Raw genomic sequence first — 20,144 nt, forward strand, 5'->3', positions numbered from 1 at the left:
AAATAAACCAGCACAATTGATGCCTCAACAGCCAAAGCAGCTGAGAAAGCCCCGTTCCAAGCAAGCCCAGCCTTACCTGCCCCTGCCGGCTCCGCACACACCTCGGGGCTCTGCCCGAGCTCACCCTGCAGATAAACAGAGGGACCACAGCTGTGCCCATCAGACAGAGCCGGCCTTAAAGTGGTACCAGGGCTGCTCCCAATAAACAGAGCAAGACACAGTCATCACTAGCAACAAGTGGAAAAACTTGGAGACTATTATAAGGTTCAAGTCAGCTCTTTTAGGCCACAGAAGTTACTTGCAGCTAAGACAATACCAGCGGAATACAGGAACACTGTCCTGCTGCTAAACAAGTGCAAGGCTGAGGGGTTTATCAAAAATAAATGACTTTGAGAAACAAAGATGCTTATTTTTAGGAGATGAATCATTCGGTGACAATGCTCCATTCAGTTCCCATCATTTCACCGTGGCCAGTGACCCGGTGGCTTCGCCATCTCCTCGGTGACTGCCGATGCCGCGGCTGCTGTACCGGCCGCCCCGCGACCGCTGCTCGGAGACCCCGACCCAGGGGAACGGCAGAGCAGGGATCAGCCCCCCTGCCCCCCAATACAGAACGTTCCTACCCTGTGCACAGCAGAGGCAGCTGTGATTAAACACGCACACGTCTGCTGCCCTCAGACAGCTCTGCTCCCCTACCAGAGCTTGCAACTCGCAGCTTTGCAAACCTGCCGATACTTTACAGTGCAAGCAAAAGTTTACAAATTGCAATTAGCCAAGTGGAGACATGTGCAAGGAGACAGCAGAATAATTAGTGATAAGCAAACTGGGTACTTCAGAGTTTAAATTATCTAACACATAATTGGTACATAAGTAAGAATGTTGGTTTGTTTACTCGATGTGGGGTCACCTGCTGCTTCCACTGAACAAAGCTGCCATGAATTCCAATGGAATAGGCTTCTGCTGCTTCAGACAATTATTTTCTCACCAGAGATCAGAGAATCAATAAAAATGAACAAACAAGTCAGTTTTTGATCAGCTGAAATATTGGTTATGTGGGATTTTTATCATATTCTTTATTGCAATAAACATAAACAGAATATCACATAGGCATCAAGAGAGCCAGCTCTTGGAACTGCTGAGCGCTTTGTGGCAGCTGATGTTTATCAGCCTCCAGACGGGGGAATGGGGGTTCTTTTCTACCAGTGCCCATGTTACCGCGGGGCTGCAGGACCCACCCGTGGGCCACTCCTGAGGGCCACAGCTGAGGGCCAGGTGACCAGCGAGCACGTTTGGATCGCGTGGGACACCGAGCAGCTGCTCCACGGCCGCCGGTTCCACCTGCCCGGGCTCGTGCGCGGCCAGCGGGTCCCAGCGCCGGCGCACCGGGGGGAAGTCGTCCTGCGTGTGTTGCAGAGATCTGCTGATCCACATTTCCTATTTCAGTAGCCAGCGATGCGTTCTCAGGGAAAGCACACTGGGTGGTCGTTAATGGCCAGTAATAAGATGTTGAGGAGAAAATACAGTGACAAGACAGGTTTTGTAACATCCTGTATTTAAACAACAGTTCCAAGCAGAGGGAAACTCCTTGTTGTAGAAGCTGGCTCTGTATTTCTGGGGAATTTGGGAGGGTCAAATAAATCCACGTGTTATTTGGCACACTGCTGTCAGGGTGTGCGATACACGCCAAATAAAACTTGGGCTACAAAGGCTGAAACTAATGTAAAGGTCTCACTGAAATAATTTTAACAATTCTAGTGAATGGGCACAACAATCCTTCTGATCTCAGTCACAAAGAGGTTCATGCATTTTCACTCTGGACCCCGTAGTTAGTACACGGCAGCTCCAAGGGCTCGTCGGATGAATTCAGTCTCCTTTGGGGACATATGGGACATGTTCCTGTCCTGCAGAAGGGGACTGTTTTATACAAGGTTGTATCCAGGTGGACGTATTCAGAACAGCTCAGTAAAAATGTGACTCCCATACATTCAAACAGCTTTTGGCAAATGGTGTCGTTATGAATTTATCAAACCTGATCTGTCCTCCCCAAGTGGCTGTGTCACCGCGTGCCGAGTTAGCGCAGGAGATGGCGGAGCCTGTTGTGACAGGCAGGAACACGGACGAGCGCCGCAACACACGCGTCCCTGGTTTGTGTTTTCAGACGGCGGAGCAAGAAGACGCTTTCGATTAGGGGTGCAGTGCCCAAGAGCCCCACGGCTCCGGACAGCCACCCCCAGCCCTGTGGCCACGGGAACCGGGTCCTGCACAGCCCACGGGCACGCACGGGGGTCAGGGACCCCCCAGCACAGGACACATGGGGTCAGCGGCCCCTCAGCACAGGACACATGGGGTCAGGGAGCCGCCAGCACAGCCCTCCCCAGGCCCGCGGAGGACAGGGTGCGAACGGCCCTTCCGCAGGGCTCGTGGAACACCCCCGGCTTGGGCCGTGCCCGTTGCTGCGTTGGGACATTCACCATTGCAGCCCAAAAACCGATAACCGTGCGCTGGCCATGAACGCTGCTTATACAAGTAGTAAGGAATACCATCAAATATCCAATAACATTATGCTAAGCGGTTTTAAAAGAAATATGATTTCCCCTATTGAAACATTCTTTAAGGTTTAACTTAATCTGTTCTCTTCAGTTACTTCATCCCTTGGGGATAAGCACATTCAAACACTGACGATCTGTGCAATGCCATTATCAATACAAACTGATTTTAAAGGCTTCCAATATTTAGAGAAGAGCTACAGCATGATTGCAAACAACATCTCTGAGCACTTTTTCAAGCAGTGTTTAATCTCTCCTGTAGCCGTGGCTCTGCAAAAGCTGCATCTGCAAACAGAAAATGCAGTGTGTCACTGAAGTTGTCACTGCAGCTGAGCAAACACATTCTAGCTAGTATTTTACTTATTAAATTTCACTGTTTCCTTTTGAAATATGTTCAAAATCAGGTCACGGAACTTGCAAACGTCTTTGTCACTGGAATTTTTTCGCATTTCTCCAGGCAGGGGAGAACCCTGGCAGGGTCGGGTGCGGGAAATTCACGCACGGGAAAATGTCTCTCTCCCCAGCATGGTGGTTTATGTCACAGAACAGCACGGGGGACACGTGGCACATGGTACTGGAATTCGGCTTTGTTTTTTTTGGCAATAGAACAGAAGCAGATGTACTGACACTGATTCAAGCCCTGGTTTGATTTCAAGCCATGGAGACGTAGGTGCAGCGTGGGAAGATGTGCGTGGGGTGCTGGTCCGTGGGCACGGCTGGCAGGGCCCGGTGCTGGGGACGTGGACACGGCCAGCCCCACGCCAGGCTGTGCCCGCAGACAGCCTGGGGACAGCCACACCTGCCCGGGACACGCGGGGACAGCAAACCCCACGGCACCGCAGCCGCCGGCGCCCCGGCCCAGAGGACGTGCTGCAGGGGACAGTCCCCAGGGCTCCCAGCGGGGACAAGGGACAATCCTGCAGCCAGGACCAGCCGCCCGCGGGCAGGGCGAGGCCCCGCGGCTCGGGGGTCTCCAGTGGGGATGGACGGACGGGGTCACCGCTGCCATATGCTCCAGGGCACAGCGAGACCCTTTCCCACTCACAGAGCAGGGGCTGTGCCTGGGAAGGCAATGCTCCAAACACAGCATAAAGGGCAAGAAGTTGAGATTCCAGAGCTCTGTAATCCCCCGTTCAGAAGCCGCAACATAAACTTTCACATATTTCTGCTTGCGCGGGAGAAGGCGGCAGCAGGATCGGTGCCCTGTGTCTCTCTACTGTCACCTTCTCCCTCCCCCCAGGTAACCCAGAGCACAAACACGCTGTCTGCAGCAAGGAGGAAGCTGTGGAGGTGCGATGGAGTCAGTTGCTCTCTTACGGTGCTGTGCTGCTTTCCCATTAAACACTCATTACTCATCTCCGCTCACCCTGTCCCCATTAGTACCTGAGCATCTGCGCAGAGCGGAGCCCGACGTGTGCCCCGCAACGGTGCCGCTCTCTGAGGAAAACCAAATTACCTACAGCACCTCTGGCTATGGCACAGGCTTCTCGGTCAGTGTCATCTCAGCCAGGATAATTATGGAAAACACTAATTATCAAAAATAGGTGGGAGGGCAAGTTTTTGCGCTCCAGGGGATCCCAAAAGCCCTTTCTGCATTGCATCGGCTGCCCCAGCGGGAGGGGCCACGCCAGCCCATGGGCACGAGCCCCCGCGCAGCCTGTGCAGGTGCGCTCCAGCAGCGCCCCGCCCTGCGTCCCGCCAGCCCGCCGCCCCTCCAGCCCAGCGCCGCCACCGCCCTTCGCATCGCCCACCAGCTTCCCAGAAACCAGGAAAAAAAGCAACAGAGGGGTCTGAGCGGGGAGCGGGGGAGCCGGGCCCTGGGTGCCGGTCCTGCCATGGGACTGTCTCCATCCCGCTGCCAGAGCCGCTGCCGCCTCAGGACGGGAACAGGGGCTTCTATATCCCTGCGAGCTTGAATGAGCACTAGGGAGATTTGCACATTTGCATGCGAGAGGAATGAGTAATGGCAGCAGGCACGAGGGAGGAATAAATGAACCTGATTATACCCACACCTGCAACCAGCGTCTTTGCCCTTGCACCATATGTTTGCATTGTCTTTTGTGGAAGCCTTCCCCACAGCCGCTGCTGCCGGGATGTACACGGGAGCTGCATCAAGGACGGGTAACAGACTGAGATTTATTTTTGCCGGTCTGGTCACTCTATCACAGTCAGACCTCAGAAATAAATTCCCATGTTAGGAGCAAGCTGGGCAGACACTTACTCAATGATTTAACCCTTGGGAAACATTTTTTTCCCCAATCTCAAATACCTACAGCTTGTTTCAAACGCAGGAGGTACGGGGTCTCTCCTGCTTTCTGGATCGGGCTCTAAATTAAACACCAAGGCCACAGATTGGCACAAGCTTCCCCGTGAGCAGCTGCACACGGCAAACACCCCTGAGACAAGGAAGATCACGGACCCACGTCAAACCTCCCCCTCTGAGAAGATGCCACCGACTGTGGCCCCGGCAGAGCCGGAGCTGCTGCAGGGTCCGGGCTGCACCCCGCAGACCGGCCTGGAACACACTGCACCATCCTGCCCGGGGTCTGCGGCACGGGGACGAGAAACAGGGCGGAAAACACACACAGGCGCTTTGTGCAACACTACGGTGCCTTTGCATGAAAATTAGTACTACGTAGTAGGGGTAAAATATTAAGATGGACATTAATAATTTGTAGCAGTAGATTGTATTTGTTTCATAAAAGATTAAATAAACTTATAAATTATGACAAAAATATAACCCTGTGTTTCATGACAGGATCAGACAGTAAGTACCAGATCCTCACTGGTGTGAAAATGGGGTCAGGCTGCATTTATTCCAGCACAAGCCAGGCCAGAATCCCGCTCCAGCACCCTCGGTCACCGCAGGGCTGCGTGGCACATCGGCGCCGCCCCGGGTCCCGCGCTGCTGTCCCAGGGACCGGGGTTTGTCATTGTCCCCTCTGTGCAGGGTCTGCAGGCCCCTCCACCCCGCACCCCCAAGGAGAGCGGCAACGGCTCTACAGGAAAACAAAGAGCCACCGAGAAGGAATACACAGAAAGGAGTTTTAGGCAGAAATCGGGCTCTTTTCAATCTAAAGGTACAAGGCAAAGTGATTCTGAGAAGACTTGCACGTGTGCACAGACACGCACATAAATGCATGGACACGCACAGGGAAAGAGAGAATGACAAGCAGGGCAATAATAGCAATAGTCAAAAAATAATTTGTTCTTAACCTGTTCAAAATAAAAATAACTAGTGTACAAGTTCACTCCTTAGACCATCTGTGTCTCATAAGCATGTTAAAATCCTGACACCATCTGTTCAATTGGAATTTTAATACCGTACCGATATGCCAAATCACAATTATGCTCGCAAGGACAGCAGCCTCCTCGTTTCCCAGCCGACTCGCTGCCGTCCTTCAGGGGGACGGGGAACGAGCAGCGGCCAGCCTGGAGCAACACGGCCGTGGGTGCTCGCTGCTCAGCCGGGCCCCTCCGCGCCGGCGGCGTCTTGCGTGGGACGTCCGAGGACCAGACAGACAATCAGGAGAGAAACTGCCCCGGGCTCTGGTGGAGCGGGTCCCGTCTGAGCAGCCGCGCTGGGCGTCCCGCAGAGCCGGCAGCGCCAGCACGGCCACCGCAGGAGCCGGAGCAGGAGCCACGGCCTGTGCCAAGGTCCCTCGGGCCGTGTCCGTCTGTCCTGCCACAACCCACCATGACTTCTGCTTGTGCCAGGCCAAAGAGGAGACAGAGACCCCAGCAAGACCCAGGGTGGTTGGTGCTGTGAATCTGGGATGAGCTCGGATTCAATGGCAAAAAGAATGTCTGTGAAGTGTCTAAAAAAACCTACCTTGCTAAATTAGCCTAGCAAGATTCACACCATCTTTTAACTAATTATTACTAGAGAGGCTGTTGAAAGCCTTTGCATATTTTTATTGGTCCTAGTGGGAAAAAATCCATTTTAAGACGGAAATTAATATAATATCTGCCAAGCCTTCTTCAGTGATTTTTTTTTGCTTAGCGATATTGCAGAGTTACAAACCATACATCATGTCCTGTGCTTCTGAGGATCAATTGCTTCAAGAGAGAAAACCAGCAATGTGTTCCCTTACCACTGCAGGGTATCAAGTGAATGAAGCTGGCGGGGGGAGGAAAGCAAAACACTGTCAAGTGAGTAAATCTTCAAGATGTAGCACATACCCATTTTTTCCTGATCAATGGAACTACGTAGGCATGTTCATGGAATTTAATTAAGTTCCGTTCCCCAAGAAATCTATGTGCAACGTTTTCCTGCTATTATTTATTTACTATCTGCCACGTAGGTTTTAGCGTTCACGGAGAAAACGATTGGTTTCGCTGCATTTCTGTTAGCAGGGGTGCAGCAGAGGCTGCTCCCCAAACGGCTGCTGGGAAGGCTGGCTCTTCCTTCCCTGTCTGCAGCTGTTCTTGCAAAGGAAAGCTAGTAACGTATTTAGATGCACTTCGGGTACGATGCCATTTGTACCGAAGCCACTGGCTAAAGTTGGAAAAGAAGTGTACACACGAACGGTATTTTTTAGATCGAAAAGTGGGAGTCGGAGCAGGGTCTGACTGGCCCCACTAAGGACGTCCAGCAGAGCTGCCGCCCGCGGGTGCAGACTGCGTGGGCTGCCCAGTCCCGCTCCTGCCAACGCTGGTTTTCTGTGTAATGGAGGAAAACAAATACCACTGTTCCTAAATGTTCATCTTTCTGACAACACGTGAAAATGCACATCGGACTTGTGGGCCCGGCAGCACCTGTGCCTGGGTGGGCAGAGCTGACCCGGCCTCAGCAACCCCCCCGGGCTGCAGCGCGGGACACGGGGACAGGGTGACCCCGGCAGGGACACGGGGAGCCCGGCAGGGACAGGGTGACACTGACAGGGACAGGGTGACCCCGGCAGGGACAGGGTGACCCCGGCAGAGACACAGGGAGCCCGGCAGGGTCACAGGGAGCCCGGCAGGGACAGGGTGACACTGACAGGGACAGGGTGACCCCAGCAGGGACAGGGTGACCCCGGCAGGGACAGGGTGACTCCAGCAGGGACACGGAGACCCCGGCAGGGACAGGGTGACACTGGCAGGGACACAGAGACCCCGGCAGGGACAGGTTGACACTGGCAGGGACAGGGTGACAGTGGCAGGGACAGGGTGACCCCGGCAGGGACACGGGGTCTCCCAGCACTGCAAGTGTCACCCCATTCTGGAAATCCTTCCCACAGACAAAACTTAAACCAACTTCTCAATCTGTCTGCGAGAAATGGTGTCTTTTCATTTCTGCATCATCTCCAGGACCCTCGAAAGCAACAGATTCTTCAATCAAATCCTTACTGGTGAAAGCATTTTTATCAGTATCCTTATTTAAATATTCTTTGTCTACTTAAAGTGAGGCAGACTAGCTTTCTAGCTGCAAACTCTGAACTGAAGAAAGGGAATGATTTATTCCTCACGTAATGCAAGTGCATTGACTTGAGAGAATAGAGGATTTGTTCTCTTGAATGCTCACAAATGAAGGAAATCAAGAATACCCAAAAACTGCTCTCCCCCACCTAGGAAACGTGTGCTTTTGCATCTTGATAATTGCGGCTTCACCAGGGAAAGCAAAGACGCCCTTGGGCACCACGTGGTTTGGGTCAAACAATGTCCCAGGGAATGACAGAATGTGTTTGAGCCACGGGCACAAAACCCCTCTGACCAACAAGCCTTGTGGTTTAAGAGAAACGCATTCTACCCAAAACTGGCAGGAAAGACAGAGATCGCTAGTGGGCCATTCATTCAGAAACAGAATTTCCCCTTTAATTCTGCGAGAAGACATTGATAAAGTACTTTTCCACAATTATGCTGCAACATCACACCAAAGAGAAGGAACCAGGCACCCTCTTGGTGACCAGCTCCCTGCCCTGACCGTGCTGACCACCTAAAACTGAGAGAGCAAACTGAAGAAAACACTTTAAAAATAATCAGCAACTCATCCAACCCCTCCTTAGTGATTTTTGTGTATTACAAGCAGGGAGGCTGTAGCTGTTCGGCAAAGCCCCTCATTGCCTCCAGCAGCCCCGGTGTCCTGCACCCGTCTGCCGCAGGACGCCGCACCACGGCAACGACGCCGAAGAGAACACTCGCTTCAAGTTCTATGTGAAAGCACCCACTATCAGTACCGGTGTTATATTTAGCTTAAATGATGATCAGCAATCACATTTTCATGCGAGCATGCAAATAGTAAATTTGCAGAAAGCCGTCTTCAGTCCCAGCCTCGGGATCAGCCTCGAGCCCCCCGTTCCTTGGGGAACACAACGTTGGACCGGCCGCGCTACCCGCGAGACCTCCGAGCTGAGAAAACTGCAGTGAAACTCCCTCTGTAGAAGCCCAAATGCAGATTTTGCAGGCTCTCTGACGGTACGCTTTTTGCTCACTCAAGCTTTGCCCTGAGTTTTTGGCTTTGAGAATATTTAAAGTGCAGAACTCAGTCAAAATCAGCATGTTCCACTGGGTTCTATTTCAGCCTGATTTAATTCTGGTGTAAAAATACACTCTGATTCAGTTTGATGGAAATTCAACCTGAAGTCTTGAAATAAGTCTCCTCCAGAATATGCAGAGCGAGAGTTTTTTCTGTAAATTGGGTTTCAGGCCCTGGCCCGAGCCCCAGGCCCCGCGGGGTGCAGGGCCCCCCCGGCTCCCAGCGCGGCCGGGGGCTCCCCCGGGCCGGACTCTGCTCGCCCAGAGCACACGCCACACTCTGCTTCATTTCCTATTGCAAACTAACGGTTTGGGGGTGCCAAACTCCTTCTCCAACCACCTCCAGAGCTGGAGCACAGAGACAGAGATTTCCACACGCAGACCTGGAGTCTGTTTGCCAGGTTTTCAGGATGGATTGCAAGCCGGGCTGGCCAGGGTTCTCTTCACTATGTTTTTGGTAGAGGAATTTTTTAGCTGCCTTAGCAGCTAATCAATGAGCTCCTATAAATCACTAATGACTGTGTTAGTAGCTTCAGAAGAAGCCCTGGAAAATTTGTACCCATGATTTATGAAGCAGTTTCTAAGCGCGAGCGGTGCCCCAGCTGTGGAGGGCTCACCCCAGCCCGGCTCCCGGCGGAAAGGATTCATACGACTGGTAGTCAATAGAAAATGGGCAACAGGATCATGCCCTAACTGAACAGTTTATATTTATGGGTATTTCACAAAGCTTATAAGCAGCTATTGAAATGTTAGAAGTATTCTCACAATTCTAGACTTCTTGCTTTCCTTTAAACATTATTAGAAAACTAATATAACAAGCTGCTAATTTGGGAAAACTAAGGAAGATGGTCTGCCCAGTACTCTGATGCCCAGTTTACTGCTGTTCATTCTGTTTATTCACCCAGGTCCTACTAGCAGAGGTAAAACCAAGCGACATGCATTCCAAAAGAAAAGCCTAAAGCTCTTAGGAAGCCCTAAACAAAACCATTAGCACAGAATCAAACAGCAGATTCCTACACCGGAGCACTGAAGGGAGACGTTATCTCCTGCACTAAGCTCTTCTACCACATGTGAGCCATCAGACACGCATCCTCCCGGACTGCAGAGGCAATTTGGGTGGTCAGCACTTCCCAAATCCTCACAGGAACACACTCCCTTATATCAGTGGATTTGAAGCTTGAGCTCCTCTGGTCCTTAAGCACTTGGGTCAACAAGAGGAGGCATAATAACGCAGCAATGTTTTATTGTACTGTACTGTACGAACCCGAGCGCACCTCCTGCCAAGCAGGGCTCTCTGGACTGGCCAACTCGTGCGCTATTACACCTCAGGGTCAATTTAAGCAATTCCACCAAGTCCAACTCACTTCAATCTGTTTTCTTCCTTTACAAAACACATGGTTTGGAGCACGTTTCAGAAAAGGTTACTCTTGCTCATTGCAAAGATGTAATTCAGATTTCATTCTTTCCTCCATATTTCCTGTACGCTAGCCTTGAACTTGAAAAGCTGACAAAAAAAAAAGAGAAGAAACTGAGAAAATGTTGTGGTTACAAATCTAAACAAACCCAGGATGGCTGGAAAGAAAAAACCAACCTGCTGCAAGAAGTGTTTGTCTGTGGGTACAATATGTTGCTGATACTGAGTGACAAATATCTGTGTTATGTTTTCTTATTTACACTCCTTTGCTCTTTCTGATTTCGTTGTCATCAGAAGCACAGCTACATTTCAGCGGCTCTGAGAAGGCCAGGGCTGAGCAGGGAGAGCGGGATGAGGGGACCCTGGGCCCTCGCTGTGTCCTGCTGTCCCGGGACAGCACACGGGACCGTCCCGGGACAGCAGCGGGAGCGTGTCCCCGGGACAGCACAGGGGACCGTCCCGGGACAGCAGCGGGAGTGTGTCCCCGGGACAGCACACGGGACCGTCCCGGGACAGCAGCGGGAGCGTGTCCCCAGGACAGCACAGGGGACCGTCCCGGGACAGCAGCGGGAGCGTGTCCCCGGCACACACCTGCGGCTGGCACAGCAAACCCTCCTCTGAGCGGCCGGTCTCCAGATGCTGCTGCAGGATCTGCGCGCTGCTCTGTGAGAGCATCCAGCTCAAGACTGCAGTTTAAAATACATTGGTTGGTTGGTTTGTTTGTTTTTCCCCTAAATGCCAGCCCTCCTCAGTTAATCCCATAGTCATTCCAGTCTCTTATGGATCACAGAGCAGCAGCAGCGCAAGCTCCACGGGCCAGTTCTGACTCCGGTCCATATCTGCAGCCACCAAGGTGCTGGCTGGGCGCACCGAGGACATGGAGCAGCGTGTCCCCACGGCCAGGCCCTCGTGTCACCAACCCCTGCCGGAACATTTCCACTGCCTCCCCAAGACCTGCCCTGCGTGATGCACACACAGCATCCCCACAGCTGGGACGGAGCGGGGAGGCGCAAGCACCACATCAACACCCATCCAACAGCCTCTTCGGGCAGCGCTGATTGTACCTCCCGAACAGCGACCCGGTTCCAGCGCAGAGCCCCCGCAGACACAGGACAGAGGGTTCGGGTTGTCCTGGGCAGGAAAGCTGCTGTGCGGGGCTGGGGACAGGGGGACTGCATTGCCAGGAGGGGTTTTGGAGCAGCAGGTCACACAGCTGCATGGTCACAACGGATATTTACCTCCAGCATTCAAGCCAACAAAGACCATACCCCAAGGGCTGTGAAATAACCAGCCATGCTGTGAATACTGGGTAGAGACACAGACTAGTACCCAAAAGCCGTCCTTGCCTGTTCCTGAACATTGTTATCCACACATTGTTAGAATGAACTCAAGAGTCCTACATCTGCCAACATTTTTACCAAGTTCTGCTTTGGTTATCCATGGAGCTTCTTAGACTAACCTAACAGTCAGATTTGACACTACTGGTCTCCAATAAATAACAGCATTTTTATATCTGTGGAATAACTCTGATCAAAAACTCTGCAGGCTTTTCCATATGCCATGATAAACTGGGAGAAAAATCAACCGTCACTCAGGTCTGACCAAAAAAGCTGTGAGCAAGGTCCTTCTGACATGGCTGCGCTGGACCGAGCAGACTCGGCTGATTACAGCCCCGCCACCTGCAGACGAGCATCCTCGCGAGAGAGAATTCTGTTTGGCAAGATGGACCAGATTCACTGATGATGACAATAATTACTTGGGAACAGAAACATCTCCTGTCAACAGGGAAGGAAGCTTGCATTATTCATTGGATTAGACTTTATTTTGTAATCTTTTGGGTCATTTTGATCTTCACTGATTTAAAACCAGGCAGAATCAACTACTAGAACATATGACAGTATCAGTTTAAAGAGAAGGGAAGATAGGTGATATATACCTCTTCCACATCAAACCCGTTTGACAGCACAGCCGTAGGTGTCACCGTGCAGGAGCGTTCTGTTTTGTCAGTCAAATTCCTACCACACAATTCGTTCCTGAGTCAGCGATGTGTACAGCAGTACGGGATCTCGTGGCTCTGCTCACACGCGCGGTGAGGGGCCACAGCTCGCTGCATCAGTCCCAAGTGGATCATCTCAAGCAGAGGACGCCAGGATGATCCCAGAGTGGCCAGCAGAGCGCAGCCGCAGCAGCACCGCTGGGCACGTCCCTCTGCACAGCCCCGCGCCAGCGGGCCCGTCTGCCCGGGCCAGGAACTGCTCACAGACCTCTGCACATCAGGCTCCTGCCGGGAGGGGACAAGCACACCCTGCAGCTTCTTGACAGGGTGAGGTGAGGAGGCCAAACTGTACAAGTGTCCCTAGAGCGAGCAGAGGCACCGTGTCCTGCAGGAGCAAGAGCCTTGTTAATTAATTTTTGCCTTTCAGAGCTACAGTGCCAGGAACATCTCTATTTCCCCGAATGCCTGCAGGTGCCTGAGCTGCTCCACACGTGCACACGTGAAGTGGCCGGTGCAAGGCAAGGCTTAAGCAAATCAGACCGTTGGCCTGGCTTTCTCAGACTTAGAAACACAGCCTTTGGAAGGGCAGGGATACTCGTCTATCTAAATCCTCGTTTTCTTTTCTGCTGGTGCACTTGAATGAGCATTTGTCAACCCCTCTCCACTTGCTTGTTGCAGGAACACATTTGGGTTAACCTGCAGGCCTGACGTAGCTAACAAATTCCCCCTCAGCACGTCTTGGTGTCGTCAGCACCCTCATCTTTTCCCCAGTTTTTTCTTTCCAGACTGTGTGAATTTTCTCTCCTTTGCCTCCATCTGTACTTCTTCTGTATTTGTTCCTTTTTGCCCAACGGCTCTCCTGTCCCCCTGCTTCATTGCTCCAGCTGAGCAGAGGACAAGCTGCTTGTTGTGGTGCCAGCTGCAGCCTTACAGTGCTACCCACAGTGTGCAGGGAGCCACCGGAGTGAACTGGGTTTGGTGTGAGGTATTAGGGTCAAGTTCTCCTTTCCATACTGCGAACTGTTCTAAGAGACTATTGCAGTCCCAGCCACCGACAAGCAGAGAGAGAAGGGACTTTGGGGGGGGGGCTTTTGGGGGCAATAGCAATATGCAGATGGGGCTGCCATGCACTTTCTCCCCATCCCAGCCCACATCACTTGGTTCCTCGCTGCTCTGCAGGCACACACACAGCGGGCCACGCTGCTGACCTGGATGAAGCTCAAGCCTTCTTTATTTCCAACCTGTTATTTTGCTTTTCTAGCAATGACCGTATCCACCAGCAGGACTGTGCCCCACAGCCTGGCAGTGCCGCCCGTGGGGCAGCGGCAGCGGGAGCTGGGCGGGAGGTGATGGGAGGTGATGGGAGGTGGTGCAGAGCTGGCTGGGAGGTGATGGGAGGTGGTGCCGAGTGTGCTGTTGTCTCTGCCAAGTCAGGAACGGGGCCAGGCTCCACCAGGCTGAGCCAGCCCATATGCTCTAACACCCCCTGCCCCCGCCACAACATTTACCAGATGTTCAAGTGCACGCTTTTGATTCATCCGATGGTAAAGGTTGAAAACATTCAAAAATGAAGATCCAAGCACATGCTGTCACTGTCTTCAAAAATTAGAGTGTTTGGAGATGAGGTTTTACTTCAAGATCATCAAAACAACAGGAGGAGGGGAAAAAAAAACACAAAATCATTCAAGTAAGAAAGCCGACCTTAACCAGTATAACGTTTAAGTGGACATAAGAGAAACTGAAGAGAAAGAAAATGCTTGAGCAGAGCCTGACGTCGTTACCTCACACTCCACCGCGAGCAGGAGCCAGGCTGTGGTCCTGCTCCCCACGCCGGACCCGCGCGCAGAGCCGCTGCGCCGAGGCTGTGCGGGACGGACACGGCCCAGCCGCAGCGCTGTGCGCCTGGCGCTGTGCGGGCTGCACCGCCCTCCCGCTGCTCTGCAGCCCAGCTCGCCCACGCAGCGCAGCGCTGCAGCTTTGCTGTCCGGACACCTTCTGCGTGCCCTGCATTTCGGGAAAACCTCCCCCAAACAGAACATGAATCTCCCATTAGCCTTAATAGCACCTACATTTGAACAAGGGAAGAAAACGCCATACAATATTAATCGTGCAATTTTGTTAACAGCACACGCTGTACCCGCGTGAATAGCTGCACAGCTTACACCCCCTTTGGTCCTTCTGCTCTACTTTCAGAAGGATTTGCACATATCGTTCTTCACCTTCATGCCAACCGCAGGCATTTACCTGCCCAGCAGTATTTGGAGCATCCAATGTACTCGGTGTATCAAAAAAATGTTCCTCCCTCTTCTCCTTCCTTTGGTAAAACCACCTTTCCCAGCCCCCGAAAGGTCCCTGACGGTTCAGAGCAGGAGCCACCCCAGGGCTCTGCAGAGACCACCTCAGCACCTGCCCCACCACTGGCACAAGACACCCCGAGTTTGGGCCCATTAACCTGATGACAACAGCCTGATGAGTTAATGCCTAGATAGACACAGTTTGCAGCTTCTAATTAAATAATTACAGCTGCCAAGAAGCTGGAATGTTCCACTAGAAAGCCAGATGTCAATTTTGTTGGTCCTCAAAAGTTTCAAATGAATTGACTTTGGGAGATGTGGACGGGGGTTCCTGTGGCTCCAGGTGAAGCCTGCGGTGGAGCCAGGGACACGGCCCAGCGCCGCAGCCCCCATGGCTCCACCACAGCCCCCACAGCTCCACCGCAGCCCCCATGGCTCCACCGCAACCCCACAGCTCCACCGCAGCCCCCATGGCTCCACTGCAACCCCACAGCTCCACCGCAGCCCCCATGGCTCCACCACAGCCCCCACGGCTCCACCGCAGCCCCCATGGCTCCACCGCAGCCCCCATGGCTCCACCGCAGCCCCCATGGCTCTACCGCAGCCCCCATGGCTCTACCGCAGCCCCCATGGCTCTACCGCAGCCCCACAGCTCAACTGCAGCCCCACAGCTCAACTGCAGCCCATGGCCCTGGGCATCACAGATGGGATCCAGATGACGGAGTGATTCTCATCACAGTCATCGCTTTAGCTTTTACCTATGGAAGCACCTTTGAAAAATCCATCTCTGAACCGTATCCACAAAACTGATACGGGCCAAGTGCAAAGCCTGCTGAACTGGGTACCAGTCTTTCCAGGAACGTTACTTGAATTGGGTTTTCCCTGCACTGGTGAGAGAAGATTCTGTGACACCTACTACAGACTTTCACTCTCCAGAATTCGTAAGGCACCTCTCGTGTTGGTACCCAACCCTAGCTGTAGTGATGGGGAAGCAAAGAGCAATCCTTGAAGTCAAAAATTCAAGTAATATGAAAAACAGGAGTCTGTGCAAAACTCACCTTCATCCTCTCTTCAATTAGCAAACCATTGTGCCTATAAAGAACCTGTATTTTTTCCTGATTTTAAATATAAATGCAAACAGAATTTATCCTCATCCATTCCTTTAACTATATTAATTCTCCTCTGATAGCTTGTACAGGACATTACGATTTCAAACACAAGAAGCCTAATGATAGAAACCGTCCATCCCTGTTGGAATATAAGCGGATCTACGACCTTAGAACCATTCTGCTAAGAAATCCAGCTAGAAAACTAATTTTAAGTAAATCTGTGCATGTCCAAAATACAGATGGCTTTTCAGGATGCTAACTTAAGCACCATTACACAAGCAAATCAGGGCTGCCTGTTGAGCTGAGACACAAGAGTAGATGGCGCTGAATGCAGGATTACACACAAACTATTCGCTTCCCAATACATCTTCCATCTCAAACTTTTGTTGGCTGCCCAGGTCCCCGAGGCTGCTCCCCGAGAGCACCGCACACAGCACGGCGGCTCCGTGGCACCGCGCGCTCGCGCTCCAGCCCCCGTCCAAAGCAGCGGCTGGATAAAGCCCATTTCCACAAATGCACCAAGGAAACGGTCCATCCTTCACCCTCTTGAAATGAAAATGGAGGAAACCAGCCTCATGGACCTCTCAAATATTTAAGCACAGCAGTTGTGGAATGATTTGCTGATACAGAATTATAGAATCAAAATTACCCTTGTGTTACCATTGGTAACAATGCCTCTACCTGCATATGGATTTGGAAAGTTAATGAGCCTGCTAGAGCTATCAGCTGAAATTGCCACAACAGTATGTGATCTGGTGTGATTGCAGTAAGCAGGGCAGATATTTCTCATTATGAGGACAGTTTGTTTTTCATTGGCGTGTTGCATAACAAGGCACAGCGACTTGTCTCTCTCTGCTCCGAGCCCTCGTTTCCCAGCACATCGGCTGGCTCCGAGCAGGCCCCCTGATGGAAACAGCCGGGGGACGGGATTTTGTTTTCCCTTCGCTGCGTGTAAGTGTGTCAGGTTTGCTGACAGATGGCTTGGCTGACTGTGCTTGACTATTATCAAGCCGCTATTACCTTTGCAAATGGAATCCCATTTGAAGATGTTCTGTAATTAAATCTGCAGTGTGTTTGCAAGGCTGATGCTGCATCCTGCCTGGAGAGGGGCAGCGGGCGAGGCGGTGGGATGCTGATGTCCCCGGGATGCTGATGTCCCCGGCAGAGCCAGCAGCATCCTCCAGCCCCAGCGCTGGGCTGCTTCTGGCAGCCTGTGCTGCCACCTAGCCAAGAGCAAGCCATTGGGTTCAGCCTTGCTTTGCACTTGGAAAGCTTAAACTGAAGCGTATCCCCTCAGATCTAAATAAAGCCTCAGCACACAGCAGATACAAGGAAACGTGCACTCTTTGTGCTTGGAGAATCGTACAGTCAGCAGAAGAGAGCAGCTTAAAACAGAGAGTTATGTTGCCCTCAGAAACGTCTTGTACTTACGGTAGAAGACATATTCAGTGTAGCTGGACCAGACCTTGTCGTCTGTGTACTGGTTGACAAAAGAAGCCGTCACTGAGGAGTTACAGGCCACCATGTGGAATCCACACTCGGACAACATGTCAAAAGCCCTCTCCAGGTGCTTGAACTTGAGATAAAACCTGGAGGTGTACCTTTCTGGAGCCCTGTCTGGGTCTCTGCTTTCATTCAAACTTTCTCCAAAGACCTCTTTGACCAGAGCAATCCTTCCACAAACCAAAATCCTTGGAACCCTCCTGAATTTGGCATCCGCTTGGCTCTCCCTGCCAATAGTGCATGACCCCCGGTACCCGATGGTAATGAATCCCCATTTGCGATCAGGCGGTAAGAGCGATGAGGGTGGGCATATTCTCGTGTCGCTGCCTTGGGAGACCTCTTCATAGTCACTGTGGCAATAATCGTCGGGGCTTTGCTTGTTGTCATCGGGAGCCAGGAGTTTGACCAGGTCCGGGAGCTGGAAGTACTCAGCCTCCCTCCTGAGCCGCCCCTTCTCTGGGAAGTGGTCAGGCAGAACCACCTGCTTGTCCCTGAGATAGTCCAGAATGTAGCGGAAAAGAAAACCATCTCTGTCGATGAAGAACCTTCCCTTGGAGTCCTTGGCCAGATCGTTGGCTGTGTCTCTCTTTGGGGTGAACATTTTCCACAGCAGGGAGTGAGGGGTGCCAACCAAGGTGGAATGGCGAGTGAAGTAAACCTGGCCGCCCACGTTTAGCTCCACTACCTCCGGGAAGGAGGGCAGCCCTGTCCCCTGCTCTCGGGGGGGAAGGTAAGTCCTGCAGTTGCTACTTAGAGCCATTGTACTTTAAACCAGAGATGAGCAGCACGAAACAGCAGGACTCTCAGTCACATCAAAGTGTAGAATAAGGCTCCCGACATTAAGGAAAAACAGGGGGAAAAGGAGAAGTGAGAAAAGAAAAATAGCCAGAAGGTTTGTTTAAAGAAAATCTGGATTGTCCATGAGCGACAGTGTGGCAGAAGTGGCTTATAGCCTATGCCATAGAGGCTGGAGAGCAATCGCTTCATGAAATGCAATCACATCATTACATCTTCCAACAAAGCCATCAAAATCAAGGTCAAGCCAAGCCTATGGTCATTCACAGGTCTGTCAAAAGGGAAAACAAAATAAGACACAAATTATTCTTTCAGGCATCACAGAAGCTGCAACAGAGAAAACCGGATCAGTTTAGAAAGCCAAGCTACATCTCCTGCTAAATAGGTCTGTTTTTCTGCAAGTTCTACGCTTCTTTTTCACAAGTGCTAATCAATGAATGGACTACATGCGACCCCACCGTTTAAAAAAAAAAACACATCCTTCATCTTTAAAGAAACATCTAATTTAGACAGGCACGAGGGAACACGAACAGCGACTCTTACCTTGGTTACAGTTAATGCATAGCTCTTGGAAAGGAAAGCAAAATTTCAAGACACTCAGAACACACATACAGCTACACAGGGTCCAGTCGGTACGAAATCCGATCCCGGCAAAGGCAGCAAAAGTGTTCTCAGCAACATCCATGGAGATCTCAAGAGTTAAACCGAGTCACCGGAAAGTTAACCACGGCAGGTGACGAGGGAAACCAGCATGTACCGCACGATGGGGGAGCGGGAAAAAATACCCAAACCACAACGAAACCCCCGAATCGATCCGATGGGGCTCGGGGAGCGGGGCGGCTCCGATGACTTGCAGAAAGCTGCGCTAAGGGCGGGCGGGTCCGGCGGCGGCATCACCCGGGCGGCGCGGCCACGGCCCCCCCGGACCGCCGGGCGCTGGGGCCGCCCCGCTCCGCTCTGCTCCGCCCCGCCGGGCCGTGCGACCGCTCCGCGCCCTGCGCGGCTCTGCGCGGCTCTGCACCGCCCTGCGCGGCTCTGCACCGCCCTACCCGGCTCTGCGCGGTTCTGCACCGCTCTGCGCGGCTCTGCTCAGCGGCGCGGGGCCGGGAGCGCGGAGGGCGATGCCGATTGCATCATCTTAAAGGAGTCGGGCCGGGATGGGCGCCCGCGCCCCGGGCGGCACCGAGACAGCGCCGGGGCGGCTGCCGGGGGGCGGGAGGGACTGCAGCCCGCTCCAGTTCGGGGAAAGTTCCGCCCCGCTCCGTTCCTCTCCGTCCCCCTTCAGCCGGCAGCGAACGCCCCTTGCCCGCCCGCCGCCCAGACGTGCCTTGCCTGGCTCCGCGCTGGCACGGGGGGGCTTCAGCCGGCGACGCGGGCGGGCAGGGAGGCAGCGGCCGGCGGGGGGAGGCTCCCGGCACGGCCCCCCGGGGCGTTCCGGCAGGAGCGCGGCTCTCGCAGGCTGCTGGCGCTGCTCATCTCCCCAGCAGCGACCCAGGAAAGGCAGGAGCTGGCAGTGAGGGGACCCGCCCCCCCCCGCGGCCGGGGGCAGGTGGGTCCCCGCAGGAGCTCGGCGCGGCGAGGGCGCTCCCGCACCCGCCGCATTTACCGGGTGTCAGCGGGGATCCGCACCCGCTGCGTTCCCCGCGGGTCTCCCGGGGCCGTGGCTCCGCGCGCCACCGCGCGGCCGCGATCGCGCGGGATTGTCCCGGCGGCAAATCGCGGGTCCAGCGCCGCGGGAACGGGCGGCGGAACAAGGGGGAGCGGGGCCGGGGGTGCGGCGGGCGGGGGCTGGGGCTGGGGCGGCCCCGCGTTCCCGCCGCCGCACGCCTCGGGTTAAACCAGCCCCACACCGAACAGCCCCGAGATGCAGCCCCGGAGCGGCAGCCGCGGCTCGGCACAGCGCGGCCGTGTGCGCGCACCGGGCACCGCGCGGGACGGTCCGGCCGCGTGTCTCGCACACATCGGTTCTGGGTAAAAATCGGTTACTCAGAATTATAACCCTAAGGTAGAATAAAGCCTTTTACTCAAACA

General features: G+C 53.3%; 1 protein-coding gene across 2 annotated transcripts in view; it reads right to left on the minus strand.

The window, feature by feature from the left end:
• The window catches only part of KCTD16 (potassium channel tetramerization domain containing 16), a 67,015-nt gene extending 47,436 nt beyond the window's left edge, over nucleotides 1–19,579 (minus strand). Inside the window, exons 1-2 of one of the 2 annotated variants that reach the window (XM_065029393.1) lie at nucleotides 19,441–19,579; nucleotides 17,247–18,384 (exon numbers count right to left, since the gene is read on the minus strand). In XM_065029393.1, coding sequence (XP_064885465.1) covers nucleotides 17,247–18,078 — 832 coding nt within the window. In that variant the 5' untranslated portion in view covers nucleotides 18,079–18,384; nucleotides 19,441–19,579. Of the gene's footprint in view, nucleotides 1–17,246; nucleotides 18,385–18,656; nucleotides 18,865–19,440 lie in introns of those variants that run through there. The other variant, XM_005512446.3, reaches the window with a different exon arrangement.
• Between the last annotated feature and the right edge of the window lie 565 nt (nucleotides 19,580–20,144).

This window comes from Columba livia, chromosome 14, assembly GCF_036013475.1.
Source record: "Columba livia isolate bColLiv1 breed racing homer chromosome 14, bColLiv1.pat.W.v2, whole genome shotgun sequence".
Classification (NCBI taxonomy): Eukaryota; Metazoa; Chordata; class Aves; order Columbiformes; family Columbidae; genus Columba; species Columba livia.